General features: G+C 39.4%; 1 protein-coding gene across 7 annotated transcripts in view; it reads right to left on the bottom strand.

Annotated features, from left to right (window-relative positions):
* TANC2 (tetratricopeptide repeat, ankyrin repeat and coiled-coil containing 2) overlaps positions 1-17,467 on the bottom strand; it is a 364,111-nt gene that overhangs the window by 93,008 nt on the left and 253,636 nt on the right. For all 7 annotated transcript variants that reach the window (XM_032616890.1, XM_032616892.1, XM_032616893.1 and 4 more), the window contains one exon: positions 3,575-3,856. In XM_032616890.1, coding sequence (XP_032472781.1) covers positions 3,575-3,856 — 282 coding nt within the window. The remainder of the gene's footprint in view (positions 1-3,574; positions 3,857-17,467) is intronic.

Raw genomic sequence — 17,467 nt, 5'->3', positions numbered from 1 at the left:
ACAATGCCTGGATTACACAACAGGTCCATTTTCACAAAATGTTTCCGTTCTCTGTACGTGTGTGTTGCGGGGTGGGTGGTGATGGTAGAGATTGATGGGGGAGTCGGGTTTGGGACGGGGTGTAGGTGGACAGCAAGATGACAGGCTAGTGCCTGCCTTGACAGCTTCTCTGTGCCTTCCCAGGGAAATGACAAGGAGGGGGCGGCTGGGGGCTGGGTGTCTGTGGGGGAAGGACAGAGCCAGGCAATGCAGTGCTGCAGGCTCAACTGCTCATGTCTTCCACAGCAGCGCTGCTCAGCGTGAAGGAGTGAGGGACAGAAGAAAGAATGACACAGGATGCAGAAACGGAGGTGGGGAGCTCCAATAATCTTCCACCTATTTTCGTTACTACTACAACTGCATCACTGACTTAAGGTTGGGAAGGCCAGTGGGATCCCAAATACACCTATCAAAGCTGAATGTAAATTAAACTGTAAAACATTAAGCCAACTCTCTCTCGATAAGATATCATTCTTATTCACTAAAGAAAAAAATTCTGCTACTGCCAGTAACATTTTCAGTGCTGGCTCATAAAGTAACAGATCAATGCCGAAAAACAGCTTGTTCTTTATCAACCACTTATTCTTTTTTTTTTTCCTCAAAGAAGTATCTTTAAATTGGTTAAGATATATTCAGTTCATATTTGTTTACAGAAATAACAAATATAAAATAGAAACATACAGATCACTGATTTTTTTTTAAAAAAGTAACATTTTTGAGCGCTAATACTTGAAAAACTTTAACCAAAACCTCGTGAGGATAATACAAGAAAGACAAAACACTTGTCCTCAAAACTAGAAAATTTGGGCTTCCCTGGTGGCGCAGTCGTTGAGAGTCCGCCTGCTGATGCAGGGGACACGGGTTCGTGCCCCGGTCCGGGAGGATCACACATGCCGCGGAGCGGCTGGGCCCGTGAACCATGGCCGCTGAGCCTGCGCGTCTGGAGCCTGTGCTCCGCAACGGGAGAGGCCACAGCAGGGAGAGGCCCACGTACCACAAAAAAAAAAAAAAAAAAAAAAAAAAAACTAGAAAATTTAATGAGAGCCAGTTCTAAAACAAACTGAAGTTCGATTTTATTATTAATCATTTGCATAACAGAAAATGAAAATTTTACAGATGTGTGTAGCTACTGGGGTAATTTTAAGAGTTGATTTTGTTTTTCAGAGTTAATATTTAAATACCAGTAAATGACATCAACCACTTATTCTTGACCATTCTTAAGTGGTTCGGTTAAGATGGCAGAGGTGGAATGTAGTTTGGACATCAAAGCGGACAACAAAAATTATTACATCAAATTACGACAAGGCAATGCTGGTTCTGTGTAGTTCTGATAAATATATAACCACATACTCGATCCCCTTTAACACCTTTTCAAGTTTTCTAAGTTAACTATCAGGCCAAATCTATAGTCTTGACATGTGGACATTTATCACATGAATGGGGTATTTTTAGAGTTTCTCTGGAGGTAAAAGGCAACGGATGTTAGAGAATAACTTAATGAACTATCTTTAAAGGATCTCTGCTTTGGGGAGCACATGGGCTGTTTTCTATTAACTCCTGCTCTCCCAGGCTTAGAGGGGGCACTTCCAGGCACCTTTGCTTTCAGAGAAAGCAGCTCTTCTTGCCCTTGAGCCATGATTCTACCATCTGTTATCTGCAACAGTGATTGATATATAGAGGAGTCAGAGAGACTATTACCTAGCTGGTTTTCTTTCTGACACACTCAAATAGTTAACCTCTTGGATTACTCAGATAAAAAGTAGTCTGGTGTGATATTTAAGCTAAGCACTCTAACGAAAATACTGGAATAGGTATGGAAAGTTACTTTCAACCATGCAGACATCTTAGAATCACAGAATTTTAGCATAGGAATGAATCTTAAAGATCACCTAATCCCACTGACTTATTTTACAGATGACAAAAACCAAGGTCTAAAGAATTAAAGTAAAATTCTCAAGGTTACATAGTAAGTTTGAGCGCTGGAGCCAAACTATGGGCTCTTGACTCCCATGACATTATGCCAATCTACCTCAGATAAACTTAATCCAGAAACTAAGCATGACACTGCTCTTAAGACATGATTTCTTCCATATCAATTCTTACCATACCCTGGCAAATGGGACTCTTGATCCAACCAGTTTTCTTTCTAGACACTAGTTCTTCTACGTGTCAGATATCCGTAAGTTTACCAGAGGCAATCTGCCTACTTAACAACATGAAACAGGAATTAATTTCAACAGGAAGCCAGGATGTCTGGAGGGTGTTCAGTGAGTTCCTGTTGAGTTCCCACAGCACCGTGCTAGACTCTGTAACTACAATACTATGATCCCAAACAAACCATTTCTAGTGGTTGCTGTCTGGAAATCTGTGGTGAGCTAGATTATTGATTTGGACTAGCAGGGCAAGAGTTTCTTTTTGTTTTCTTACAACTAGCAGAAGCCAGGTAGACTGGTTCGATACATATAGTGTGTATAGGAAGAACCCCTATACATTTCTTTTTATCTCCTTTACTCAAGTGAGTTCCATCAATAAGGAGAGGGAGCACAGCAAAATGGATGACACTGGCCTCTGAAACCAGACTGCTTAGGCTCAAATTCTAGTTTCACTATTTACTGGCTACGAAACCTGGGAGGCTTACTTAACCTCTCTGAGCCTTAAACCACTTATCTGTGAAAGGAAGATAACAGGAACTACCTCTCTGAAAGAGATAAGAGGGTTGGATGAATTAATGTTTGTTAAGCTCTTAGAGAGTGCCTGGTACTAAGGACCATATAAGTATTTTAAAAACAAATAAACAGGATCCTGATGGCGATTATTAAGCTGCACCTGCCTGTGATGAAAGAAGCATAAATACATATGCGATCTCAGCATCTTTTCACACAGAAGCAGGAGAAACCCTTCAAGGACACAATGAAGTTCAAGCCCAAGCAGTGCAACACTGACATCGATTGCAAGGAAATGAAGGCCGCAAACAGATTGTGCCGGTGTGAACAGGAAGCCTGCACACAGGCTGAGCAAAAGCTGACAGTGATGGAGGCAAACAAGCTCTTATAGGCAATTGCTGTAGTCATTATCCAAAGGACAGACCAGCCAGACAGTCAGGAGGGAAGAGGCATACATTTATTCTGAGAGAAAGGTTTTTTTTCCAGTCACTTTCAGGTGACTGTTGGATATGTGGGTTAAAGGTCAACAGAGTATTACATTCTTTCCCTGGACTCTGAGTTAATGGTCCTCACGTGCCAGTCAGGTTTTGCAGATCAGAAAATGAAAGGATATAAGACTTAATACAAAGATGCCGGAAAAAATTTCAGAGCAATGAAGCACGGAGTTATTTTTAAAAAATTTTTTTTAGTGTTTTTTTTTTTTAAACATCTTTATTGGGGTATAATTGCTTTACAATGGTGTGTTAGTTTCTGCTTTATAACACAGTGAATCAGCTATACATTTACATATATCCCCATGTCTCCTCCCTCTTGTGTCTCCCTCCCACCCTCCCTATCCCACCACATGGAGTTCTTTAAAAAGGGATACATACGTTTGGGGGAGGCATGTGGGCTGTCTGAGGCGATCTGTCTCATCCGTGTTCCATGGCAGCTGAGGGCCACCAGTCTGGAGACGATGGCGGTTTTGCCAAACCCAATGTTTCCCACGATCACTACTCCTTGGTTCACGCTGGCATTTGAACTCTGAAGTTGAGCATCTATTTCATGGAAAACCCAATCCCGGCCAACAAACACTGACTCTGTAGTGATGCTGGGCACTTCAAAGAGCAGCGGCTTCAGGGAGATATCTGGAGGCCTGTAAGGTGCAAAGCGAACTGGAAGGAACAATAAGAGAACACAGACCTTAGGCCAAACCATCAACATTGAGAGAAATAAACAAAAATACCAGTATGGTTTAGGAGACCACTGGGAGTTATAGTATGATGGTATTCTGGGTTATTCAGAAAATAATAAAACTCTGAATTTTGGTTCTACACAGATAAGCAATGGCACATGAGCTAGAGCTATTTGATACTGTAGCTGGCAGAACACAAGCATAGTTAAAACAGTAATAATTTACGTTATAGGCAGAAAGTCAGGGTGATATTCAAAATTATTAAGCAATGGAGATGGCCCAGGCACCGGCAATCAAGATGGATGCAAAAGTAACAAAATGCAGGGTTCTTAAGGCCTCCTTCTATGCCTGGGGATAACCTTCAAAATGTTGGATTGTGGGGAGATGCAGTGTTGGAGTTTCTGGGGGAGAGGCTGGGGTGTGGCAGGGAATCAGGATGGCTTACAGTGTCAGTCCTGTAGAAAGCAATGTAAAGAGAACTTGTGTCTTTAAAAATACCGATAAAAACAGTAATTCCTTTAAGTTCACAATGATAGTTTTTAAAAATCTAGTAAGTATATTAAGGAAGCAAACCCCTAAAAACTGTGATGGTTTAAAAGGTTTTTTCAATATGTTAAGCAGTCAAGGAAGCAGAAACCAAATGTTCATTTAATGTCTCTGCACCTGTAATGCTTGTATTCACGCCAACTGAAAAAAAAAAAAGATTTCTGGTTTACACACACGTCTTGGGGACAAATCCCTATTGCTTTTCTCGAGATTTTTTTCTGTGCTTATGTAGTTGTGAGATGTGCTAAGGGCCAACCAAGCATGAGTTCTACTTGCTCTCTAAAAACACATAATAGATATAACCTGGTTTCAATGATCAACCTTCTAATTACATTGATGGTAAAACAAGTCCTGCTTGACCTCCCTTATCTGAGTTAAATGCCTTCATAACTCTTTCTTTTTTTTTTGGGCCACGCCGTGTGGCCTGTGGGATCTTAGTTCCCCGACCAGGGAACGATCCTGGGCCCCCAGCAGTGAAAGCCCGGAATCCTAACCACTGGACGACCAGGGAATTCCCTTTTTAACTGTTTCAAGAGTAGTTCTAGATGTATCTTTTTTTTTCATTTTATTATTTATTTTTTAAAAGTTCATTTTCTGTATCATTTACCTTAGCATAGTACCTTGACACACAGTAGATGCTAAATAAATGCTTACTGAAAGAATTAATTAAAAACAAGGTATTACACACTCACCCCATTTTATATTTTGAAGAATAAAGTCCAGGGGTAGGAAGGGAACGAGGACAGGAGAAAGGGAAATCATAAAGGGGGGAAATCAGATCTATTAGCATTAGTATCTATTAGTATAATTAGTATATATTACTCTAGAACATACTTAAACCACTTATACATTATAAATTGGGATCTGGAGATGGCAGCTTACTCGAAAAACACACAAGCACACTTCATGTAAACACTCATTTAAAACTGTCTGAAAGCCATTAGAATGATAGCTGAGCATTTTCAAAAAGGTAACAATTCCAGGGCTTCCCTGGTGGCGCAGTGGTTGAGAGTCTGCCTGCCGATGCAGGGGACACGGGTTCGTGCCCCAGTCCGGGAAGATCCCACATGCCGCAGAGCGGATAGGCCCGTGAGCCATGGCCGCTGAGCCTGTGCGTCCGGAGCCTATGCTCCGCAACGGGAGAGGCCACAACAGTGAGAGGCCCGCGTACCGCAAAAAAAAAAAAAAAAAAAGTAACAATTCCAAAAGTAGTACAAAAATTAAAAATATAAAGCCAAACTCTAATAATAGAAACAGTTTCCTATAAGTTTTAAAATGTCCCAAATTTTCACTAAAAAAAAAAAAGGCTGTGGAGATACACCTACATGGTTACTTATAATTTCCTGATTCACATCTCCTTATCAAAGCGTACTCTTTTTTTTTTTTTTTTTTTTTTTTTTATGGGTTACGCGGGCCTCTCACGGCTGTGGCCTCTCCCGTTGCGGAGGACAGGCTCCGGACGCGCAGGCTCAGCGGCCATGGCTCACGGGCCCAGCCGCTCCGCGGCATGTGGGATCTTCCCAGACCGGGGCACGAACCCGTGTCCCCTGCATCGGCAGGCGGACTCTCAACCACTGCGCCACCAGGGAAGCCCAAAGCGTACTCTTTTAAAATACATATATAATTACAGAATTAAGTGAAAAATTAGACTTCAACTTGCTAAAAATATTCTTAATTCTAGTGTCTTAGCTAAATAGATTCTCTTTTATTTTTCTTAAACATTATTTTATTGAGCCTCACATGCCATAAAATTCACCCTTTTAAAGAATACAATTTGGTGATTTTTAGTATATTCACAAAGTTGGCAACATCACTATTTAATTCCTGAACATTTCCATCATTGCCCCCCAAAAAACCACACACCCATTAGCTGTCACTCTCTAGTGTCTGTTTCCCCCAGCCCCTGGCAACCAGAGAATTTCTGTCTTTACAGATTTGCCTATTCGAGACAGTTCACATATATATTATCATATGATATAGGGTCTTTTGTGTCTGGCTTCTTTCACTTAGCATGTTTTTCAGGTTCATCCATGTTGTAGCATGTATCATTACTTCAGCCTTTTTACTGCTGAACAATATTCCATTATATGGATATATCACATTTTGTTTGTCCCATTTATCAGCTGATAAAAATTTGGGTTGTTTCCACTTTTTGTCTATTATGAATCATGCTACTATGAACATTCATTTACAAGTTTCTTCTTTTTCTTTTTTAAAATTAATGACTAATTTTTAAAAACATCTTTATTGCAGTATAAGTACTTTACAATGGTGTGTTAGTTTCTGCTGTAAAACAAAGTGAATCAGCTATACATATACATATATCCCTATATCTCCTCCCTCTTGCGTCTTCCTCCCATCCTCCCTATCCCACCCCTCTAGGTGGACACAAAGCACCAAGCTGATCTCCCTGTGCTATGCGGCTGCTTCCCACTAGCTATCTAGTTTACATTTGGTAGTGTATATACGTCCATGCCACTCTCTCACGTCGTCCCAGCTTATCCTTCCCCCTCCCCATGTCCTCAAGTCCATGCTCTATGTCTGAGTCTTTATTCCTGTCCTGCCCCTAGGTTTTTCAGAACCTTTTTTTTTTTTTATTATTCCATATATGTGTGTTAGCATACGGTATTTGTTTTTCTCTTTCTGACTTACTTCGCTCTGTATGACAGACTCTAGGTCCATCCACCTCACTACAAATAACTCAGTTTCGTTTCTTTTTATGGCTGAGTAATATTCCAGTGTATATATGGGCCACATCTTCCTTATCCATTCATCTGTTGATGGACACTTAGGTTGCTTCCATGTCCTGGCTATTGTAAATAGTGCTGCAATGAACACTCTGGTACATGACTCTTTTTGAATTATGGTTTTCTCAGGGTATATGCCCAGTAGTGGGATTGCTCAGTCGTATGGTAGTTCTATTTTTAGTTTTATAAGGAACCTCCATACTGCTCCCCATAGTGGCTGTATCAATTTACATTCCCACCAACAGTGCAAGACGGTTCCCTTTTTTCCACACCCTCTCCAGCATTTATTGTTTGTAGATTTTTTGATGATGGCTATTCTGACAAGTGTGAGATGATACGTCATTGTAATTTTGATTTGCATTTCTCTAATGATTAGTGATGTTGAGCATCCTTTCATATGCTTCTTGGCAATCTGTATATCTTCTTTGGAGAGATGTCTATTTAGGTCTTAAACCCATGTTTGGATTGGGTTGTTTGTTTTTTGGATATTGAGCTGCATGAGCTGCTTGTATATTTTGGGGATTAATCCTTTGTCAGCTGCTTCATTTGCAAATACTTTCTCCCATTCTGAGGGCTGTCTTTTTGTCTTGTTTATGGTTTCCTTTGCTGTGCAAAAGCTTTTAAGTTTCATTAGCTCCCATTTGTTTATTTTTATTTCCATTACTCTAGGAGGTGGGTCAAAAAGGATCTTGCTGCGATTTATGTCATAGAGTGTTCTGCCTATGTTTTCCTCTAAGAGTTTTATAGTGTCTGACTTTACATTTAGGTCTTTAGTCCATTCTGAGTTTATTGTTGTATACAGTGTTAGGGAGTGTTCTAATTTCATTCTTTTACATGTAGCTGTCCAGTTTTCCCAGCATCACTTATTGAAGAGGCTGTCTTTTCTCCATTGTATATTCTTGCCTCCTTTATCCAAGATAAGGTGACCATATGTGTGTGGGTTTATCTCTGGGCTTCTATCCTATTCCATTGATATATATTTGTTTTTGTGCCAGTACCATACTGTCTTGCTGACTGTAGCTTTGTAGTATAGACTGAAGTCAGGGAGCCTGATTCCTCCAGATCCGTTTTTCTTTCTCAAGATTGCTTTGGCTATTCGGGGTCTTTTGTGTTTCCATATAAATTGTGAATTTTTTTGTTCTAGTTCTGTGAAAAATGCCATTGGTAGTTTGATAGGGATTGTACTGAATCTGTAGATTGCTTTGGGTAGAAGAGTCATTTTCACGGTGTTGATTCTTCCAATCCAAGAACATGGTATATCTCACCATCTGTTTCTATTATCTTTAATTTCTTTCATCAGTGTCTTATAGTTTTCTGCATACAGGTCTTTTGTCTCCTTAGGTAGGATTATTCCTAGGTATTTTATTCTTCTTGTTGCAATAGTAAATGGGAGTGTTTCCTTAATTTCTCATTCAGATTTTTCATCATTAGTGTATAGGAATGCAAGAGATTTCTGTGCATTAATTTTGTATCTTGCTACTCTACCAAATTCATTGATTAGCTCTAATAGTTTTCTGGTACCATCTTTAGGATTCCCTATGTATAGTATCATGTCATCTGCAAAGAGTGACAGTTTTACTTCTTCTTTTCTGATTTGGATTCCTTTAATTTCTTTTTTGTCTCTGATTGCTATGGCTAAAACTTCTAAAACTATGCTGAACAGTTGTGGTGAGAGTGGGCAACCTTGTCTTGTTCCTGATCTTAGTGGAAATGGTTTCAGTTTTTCACCATTGAGGACGATGTTGGCTATGGGTTTGTCATATATGGCCTTCATTATGTTGAGGTAAGTTCCCTCTAGGCCTACTTTCTGGAGGGCTTTTATCATAAATGGGTGTTGAATTTTGTCGAAAGCTTTTTCTGCATCTATTCAGATGATCATATGGTTTTCACCCTTCAATTTGTTAATATGGTGTATCACATTGATTGATTTACATATATTGAATAATCCTTGCATTCCTGGGATAAACCCCATTTGATCATGGTGTATGATTCTTTTAACGTGCTGTTGGATTCTGTTTGCTAATATTTTGCTGAGGATTTTTGCATCTATGTTCATCAGTGATATTGGCTTGTAGTTTTCTTTTTTTGTGACATCTTTGTCTGGTTTTGGTATCAGGGTGATGGTGGCCTCATAGAATGAGTTTGGGAGTGTTCCTCCCTCTGCTATATTTTGGAAGAGTTTGAGAAGGATAGGTGTTAGCTATTCTCTAAATGTTTGATAGAATTCGCCTGTGAAGCCATCCGGTCCTGGGCTTTGGTTTGCGGAAGATTTTTTTTTTCTTTTGTGGTACGCGGGCCTCTCAGTGTTGTGGCCTCTCCTGTTGCGGAGCACAGGCTCCGGACGTGCAGGCTCAGCGGCCATGGCTCACGGGCCCATCCGCTCCACGGCATGTGGAACCTTCCCAGACCGGGGAACGAACCCGTGTCCCCTGCATCGGCAGGCGGACTCTCAACCACTGTGGCACCAGGGAAGCCCTGCCAAAGACTTTTAATCACAGTTTCAATTTCACTGCTTGTGAACGGTCTGTTTATATTTTCTATTTCTTCCTGGTTCAGTCTCGGAAGGTTGTACTTTTCTAAGAATCTGTCCACTTCTTCCAGGTTGTCCATTTTATTGGCATACAGTTGCTTGTAGTGATCTCTCATGATCCTTTGTATTTCTGCAGTGGCAGTTGTTACTTCTTTTTCATTTCTAAATCTATTGATCTGAGTCTTTTCCCTTTTTTCTTGATGAGTCTGGCTAATGGTTTATCAATTATGTTTATCTTCTCAAAGAACCAGCTTTTAGTTTATTGATCTTTGCTATCATTTCCTTCATTTCTTTTTCATTTATTTCTGATCTGATCTTTACGATTTGTTTCCTCCTGCTAACATGGGTTTTTTTGTTGTTGTTGTTCTTCATTCTCTAATTGCTTTAGGTATAAGGTTAAGTTGTTTATTTGAGATGTTTCTTGAGGTAGGATTGTATTGCTATAAAATTCCCTCCTAGAACTGCTTTTGGTGCATCCCACGGGTTTTGGATCATCGTGTTTTTGTTGTCATTTGTCTCTAGGTATTTTTTGATTTCCTCTTGGGTTTCTTCAGTGAACTCTTGGTTATTTAGTAGTGTATTGTTTAGCCTCCATGTGTTTGTATTTTTAACAGGTTTTTTTCCCCTGTAATTGATATCTAGTCTTTCAGTGTTGTGGTCAGAAAAGATACTTGATACAATTTCAATTTTCTTAAATTTACCAAGGCTTGATTTGTGACCCAAGATATGATCTATCCTGGAGAATGGTCCATGAGCACTTGAGAAGAAAGTGTATTCTGTTGTTTTTGAATGGACTGTCCTCTAAATGTCAATTACATCCATGTTGTTGAATGTGTCATTTAAAGCTTGTGTTTCCTTATTTAATTTCTTTTTGGATGATCTATTGGTGAAAGTGGGGTGTTAAAGTCCCCTATTATGACTGTGCTACTGTCGACTTCCCTTTTTATGGCTGTTAGCATTTGCCTTATGTATTGAGGTGCTCCTATGTTGCGTGCATAAATATTTACAACTGTTATATCTTCTTTTTGGATTGATCCCTTGATCATTATGTAGTGCCCTTCTTTGTCTCTTGTAACAGTCTTTATTTTAAAGTCTGTTTTGTCTGATATGAGAATTGCTACTCAAGCTTTCTTTTGATTTCCATTTGTATGGAATATCTTTTTCCATCCCCTCACTTTCAGTCTGTATGTGCCACTAGGTCTGAAGTGGGTCTCCTGTAGACAACATATATATGGGTCTTGTTTTTGTATCCATTCAGCCAGTCTATGTCTTTTTGTTGGAGCATTTAATCCATTTACATTTAAGGTAATTATTGATATGTTTGTTCCTATTACCATTTTCTTAATTGTTTTGGGTTTGTTATTGTAGGTCTTTTCCTTCTCTTGTGTTTCCGGCCTAGAGAAGTTCCTTTAGCATTTGTTGTAAAGCTGGTTTAGTGGTGCTGAATTCTCTTAGTTTTTGCTTGTTTGTAAAGGTTTTAATTTCTCTGTCGAATCTGAACAAGATCCTTGTCGGGTAGAGCAATCTTGGTTGTAGGTTATTCCCTTTCATGACTTTAAATATGTCCTGCCACTCCCTCCTGGCTTGCAGAGTTTCTGCTGAAAGATCAGCTGTTAACCTTATGGAGATTCCCTTATATGTTATTTGTTGCTTTTCCCTTGCTGCTTTTAATATTTTTTCTTTGCATTTAATTTTTGATAGTTTGATTAGTATGTGTCTTGGCATGTTTCTCCTTGGATTTATCCTGTATTGGACTCTCTGCACTTCCTGGACTTGATTGTCTATTTCCTTTCCCATATTAGGGAAGTTTTGAACTATAATCTCTTCAAATATTTTCTCAGTCCCTCTGGGACCCTATAATTTGATTATTGGTGCGTTTAATGTTGTCCCAGAGGTCTCTGAGACTGTCCTCAGTTCTTTTCATTCTTTTTTCTTTATTCTGCTCTGCAGTAGTTATTTCCACTATTTTATCTTCCAGGTCACTTATCTGTTCCTCTGCCTCAGTTATTCTATTGATTCCTTCTAGAGAATTTTTAATTTCATTTATTGTGTTGTTCATCATTGTCTGTTTGCTCTTTAGTTCTTCTAGGTCCTTCTTAAAAGTTTCTTGTATTTTCTCCATTCTATTTCCAAGATTTTGGATCATCTTTACTATCATTAATCTGAATTCGTCTTCAGGTAGACTGCCTCTTTCTTTTGTTTGATCTGCTGGGTTTTTACCTTTCTCCTTCATCTGCTGTGTATTTCTTTGTCTTCTCATTTTGCTTAACTTATTGTATTTGGTGTCTCCTTTTCAGAGGCTGCAGGTTTGTAGTTCCCATTGTTTTTGGTGTCTGCCCCCAGTGGGTAAGGTTGGTTCAGTGGGTTGTGTAGGCTTCCTGGTGGAGTGGACTAGTGTCTGTGTTCTGGTGGATGAGGCTGGATCTTGTCTTTCTGGTGGGCAGGACCACATCTAGTGGTGTGTTTTGGGGTATCTGTGAACTTACTATGATTTTAGGCAGCCTCTCTGCTAATGGGTGGGGTTGTGTTCCTGTCTTGCTAGTTGTTTGGCATAGGGTGTCCAGTACTGTAGCTCGCTGGTCGTTGAGTGGAGCTGGGTCTTAGCATTGAGATCGAGATCTCTGGGAGACCTCTTGCCAATTGATATTATGAGCGGCCAGAAGGTTTCTGGTGGACCAATGTCCTGAACTCGGCTTTCCAACCTCAGAGGCTCAGGCCCAACACCTGGCCGGAGTACCAAGACCCAGTCAGCCACACGGCTTTTGGGAAGTCTGAGGTCTTCTGCCAGCGTTCAGTAGGTGTTCTGTAAGTGTCGTTCCACATGTAGATGTATTTTTGATGTATCTGTGGGGAGGAGGGTGATCTCCATGTCTTACTCCTCCGCCATCTTGAAGGTCCTCCCATGTACAAGTTTTTATGTACATATGTTTTTAGTTCTCTTAGGTATATGTCTATGAGAGGTATTGCTGGGTCATATGGAAACTCTATGTTTCAGCTTTTTGAGAAACTGCCAAACTGTTCTATTTTACTTCTGCTTTTTTACATGGAAGTAATACATACTCACTACAGAAAATTTAGGAATAGCCGATAAACAAAATAATAATTTTACTCCCATTGGCTAGAGAGAAACACAATGCACTTTAAAAACAATTTATTTAGTTAAATTATTTTAATTATTTTATTTATTTAATTTTTGGCTGCATTGGGTCTTCATTGCTGCATGCAGGCTTTCTCTGGTTGTGGCGAGCGGGGGCTACTCTTCATTGTGGTGCGCAGGCTTCTCATTGTGGTGACTTCTCTTGTTGGGAGCACGAGCTCTATGCATGTGGGCTTCAGTAATCATGGCACATGGGCTCAGCAGTTGTGGTGCATGGGCTCAGTAGCTGTGGCTCGTGGGCTCTAGAGCGCAGGCTCAGTAGTTTTGATGCACAGGCTTTTTTGCTCTGCGGCATGTAGGATCTTCCTGGACCAGGGCTCGAACCTGTGTCTCCTGAATTGGCAGGCGGACTCTTAACTACTGCACCACCATGGAAGCCCCGCACAATTCACTTTTTTTTTTCCCCGAGTTTTGTCTGTATTATACATACTTACTTTTAAGATAAAAATCATACTATAGATACTGTTTCATAATCTGCTTTTCTTGCTTTGCTTAGCAATTCTAGAGTTCTGAAAAACTCTAGAGTTCTGTCAGACTTGCTTCAGTGGAGGGACTGATTCTTGGAGCTCCTTACTCCATTTTCCATAAAGTCACTTGATAGTAGGGGGCTGCTAACCATGCAGGGGGGTTCCTGGGTATCTGAGTGCCCTTCGTGGGCAGACACTCAGACAGACATGCTGAGCTCTGGCTGAGCAGTCACAGGACTCACAGCGAGGAAGGAGAAAATAGATCAATTGGTTTGAGATAAGTGTAATTAGGCCTAGAGAGATCTAAGGTCACACAGCTGGTTTCAGAACTAGAATCAAAACCTAATTTTGACTCCAAAATTCAGTTTTTTTTCTATTATTTTATGTTGCTGCTCTATAGGATGTCACTATTAAGTCTGAGATCTGGTCATGAGTTACACCACTGATGACCAGAATTGAGTAGACTTAGCTGACTGGCTAGGCTAGCTTCTTTCTCCTTCACCTCTCCTGTGCTCCCCTTTAGGAATTGCATGCTTGACCTTCCAGAGAGAGAAGAGCTTCTGAGACACTCAGTTGCTTTCTAAACTAACAGACCTATCTCTTCAGGTCCAAGATTACTTAACATTTTGCATCAAAAGGGGGTTTCATGAATATGAGCGATGCCAATTTATAATATGGGATAAGTAAAGATTCAACTTAAATGCTGAAGTTTTTGAGAAAAACTCTATTAACTTGTTCTCATGTTGATGTAATCTCTCATCATATTTTATTCTACTGAGAAAGCTCTGACATTTTAAAAAGTTATTTTAAAATTTTTCTAAAAATGTAATCAATTTACAAAAGCCTCAAGGGAAGAACAGACAAAATTAGCCCAGCACCATATGGTAAAACAACTGTAGACACCAAGAACAGCCTAGAAACAATTTCTGTACCTCAGAATCTAATGCTTTTGTCAGATCAATATGATAAAAGAAAGCCATACCTCCTATGCACCAACAATAAATTTAGGGCATACGAACAAGAAGGCACTTTGGCCTGCACTGTGAAACGCGGAGGTAATGAATACCCTCTGTGGAGTTCATATTCCTAAATAAATGCTTCTTTGTTTAGGATATCCACTGGCTTCCAAGAGATTTTCTAAGGCAGAAACCACTGAAATAATCCAGTGAGAAATGACCACTGCAACTATAGCTGAGCCAAGGGATAAAAGATGAGCTAATCCATATATTTAGTAACAGATGTGGTCTTCTTACCCCTGGCACCCAAGAAGTGGCAGTCCCAGGGTGGCAACAGAATGGGAACACCATCCCATCCTTCTCAAAATATTCCAAAGTATACTGACACCTGGAATTTACTTTGAAATTTGTAAAAAATGATGCGTGGTTAAAGAGATGGGCAGATAGATAGATATGTGATAAAAATAATAAAATATTAATGATATAATCAAGGCAAGTAAACGAGGGTTTACTGTAAAATTGTCCTTTTTTGGGGTATATCCAAAAATTTTCCTAATAAAATGTTGAAGGAAAAACATTCCAACAGGGTATACAAATAAGACAAGCTTTGGAAGGCAGTTTTTTAAAGAAATTTAATAACCACTCAAGACTCAGATCTGTGTGTGCATCTCTTCAATGCAAATTAGGCTTGTGACAGACAAATGAATGCTCTCTAGGAAACAGTCTCTGTGAGACCATCAATACAAAAATTATATATCTAGGCTTATAGAGAAAACTGACCTTTCTTTAACTATGGCAAAGTGTAAACATTTAAAAAACAAACAAAAGTGCATTAAGGCTAACAGACCAGCTCGTCCAAATGCAAATATAAACAGCTGCAGCAAGAGGAAAAGGGGAAGGGGAAGTGGGGGCAAAAGAGCTCTAACTGGATTTAGACTAAAGCTTATTTACTCATGGAAAACAACTATGAATCATCTTAAAAGAAGTCAGTCACAGGACTGGCAGAAGAAAGGGTGTGTGTAATACAGACAAAGGTCTGGTGCAAACAGGAGCAGAGTTGTATTTCCTCACATTCTTCCATTATGGCTGCACAGCCTAGCCTGGAAGTACCTCTGTTCCTCAGAACAAAAGATAATTTCAGGCTTATTCTTAGGGTTCAGGCCATGTATGCTATTCCCTACACAGAGCAGAGGATAAAAACATGTTCTTCAGACAAAACCTGATATCACTTTAGTGCCAAACGTAAGTCAAGAAACATGCTTATTTTTTTCTCAAGTATATTTATTAAACCAAGGCAGGGCTCATTTGTCTACTGAGTTTCTAGAAGACTCATTATTCCATTTACAAGAGTCAAATCTCTTTAGGATCTGTTCCTTATTTGTGGCACTAAGGAATAGGACCACAATCGGCAGGTACTCCTACCCCAGGAAATGAGTTTTGGAAGAATGTAAAGCAATTTGAAGCAGGTCCTAGAAAACAATCTAAAGATAATAGCTTGAGAAATGTTCATTCCAGATAACTTCTGTTTAAAAAAAAAAAAAAGATTAAATAAAGCAGAGTCACTTTTTGGGTGAGCAGGGAAACATAGAGAGCAGGGTGGGTAAAACTGTGGACTCAGAGCCAGGATGCTTCAGCTTGTATCCAGTCTCTGTTACTTATGGGCTGTGCGACCTTAGGATAGTGACTTATGTTCTTGGTATCTCAGTTTTCCTTATCTTTAAAACAGGGATAACCTTGACATGTGAGGATTAAAATGAGTTAATACATGTAGTGTGCCTAGGACAGAGTCTGCTGGTTAACTCTGGTAGCTGCTACTATTATCCACATGATCAAGCCAAAAAAGAATCCAGTGTAACCTAATCACCTCCCTCCCACACACATTTATTTAAAACAAACATAATGAAAAGGATATTGAGAACATACTGGCTCTCTTGGAGCCCTCATCCCTTTGAGTTTCTGACTTATGTCCCTTCTCCCTTTCACCCCCAACCCCCTGCAACATTTTGAAAGGGCCATGCTTGCCATCTTCACTTCCACAGCAGTAACTCATCCTAGCCTGGCTTCCTCCCATGTTACTCTGTTGAAATTGTTTTAGGTAATAACACTAAAGACTTTCTAAATTTTAAGTCCAATGAGTTATTTTCAGTCTTTATACTTAACCATGCTTTAGTATTTAACACTTCTAATGAATCCCCACTTTTTGAAATACATTCCGTTCTTGGGCTTTACATAATAACACTTTCTTCTAGTTCTTTTTTGGTCCTCTCTTCCTGATATATCTTTAATGATTCCTCCTCTTCTGCCCATCCCTAAAATATTGCCAATCTTAGGTTCTATATTTTATTATTTTTTTCTTCTTCATGATCTCCCTGGGTAGTCTCAAAGGAACAGACTGATGGCTTTTATAACCATCTAAGTGGTGATGGTTTATATATCTGTTCCAGATCCCATTCCTAAACTCCTGTATAGCATTTCCAGCAATTTACAAGAATTATCTATGTGGATTTCCAATAGATATCTCAAACTTAAAATGTTTAGAACTAAAGTTATTTTCTCACTCACCTTAACCTATTCTTTATTTTCCATTCATTATCTCAGTTAATGAAATATCATCATCTGCCTGGTCTCCCAAGACAGTAACTTGGGACTCACCAGGATTTCTTCTTTCTTGACCTTTACATCTAATTTGTCACAGGTCCTATCAATTATTCTTGAGGAGTATCTCCCAGATATAATTCCTGTTTTCTTTCCCCATTCCACTGTTACTCATAATGATATAATCTTTGGAGGTGTTGCCAGATTACTCTAAGCCTCAGTTTTGTTATCTGTAAAATGAGGATAATGAGAACATCTATCTCATAAGGCTAAACAAGAAAATGTACATTAAGTTTGTAGTTCAGAAGCTAGTTAATCCTCAATGAATGACAGTCATATAGTTCAGATTCTCAACATCTCTTGCTTTTTACCATGTACTTAAACAAGCTTTTAATGAATAACTTTGCATTCCACACATCCCTCCTGTATACAGTCATCAATGATATGTATCTGATATAATCATTTCAGCCCCTACACTTCTACCCTCATATCTCATCAACTTACCCTACCACAATCACCCAACCTAGTAAGTCCTTATTAACTAGGACAGTTCTTGTCACAGGGTATGTACATTTAATAACATTTAATAAATG

Source organism: Phocoena sinus, chromosome 20, assembly GCF_008692025.1.
Source record: "Phocoena sinus isolate mPhoSin1 chromosome 20, mPhoSin1.pri, whole genome shotgun sequence".
Classification (NCBI taxonomy): domain Eukaryota; kingdom Metazoa; phylum Chordata; class Mammalia; order Artiodactyla; family Phocoenidae; genus Phocoena; species Phocoena sinus.
The sequence above is the reverse complement of the archived record's forward strand: the minus strand, read 5'-3'. Positions and strand labels throughout refer to the sequence as shown.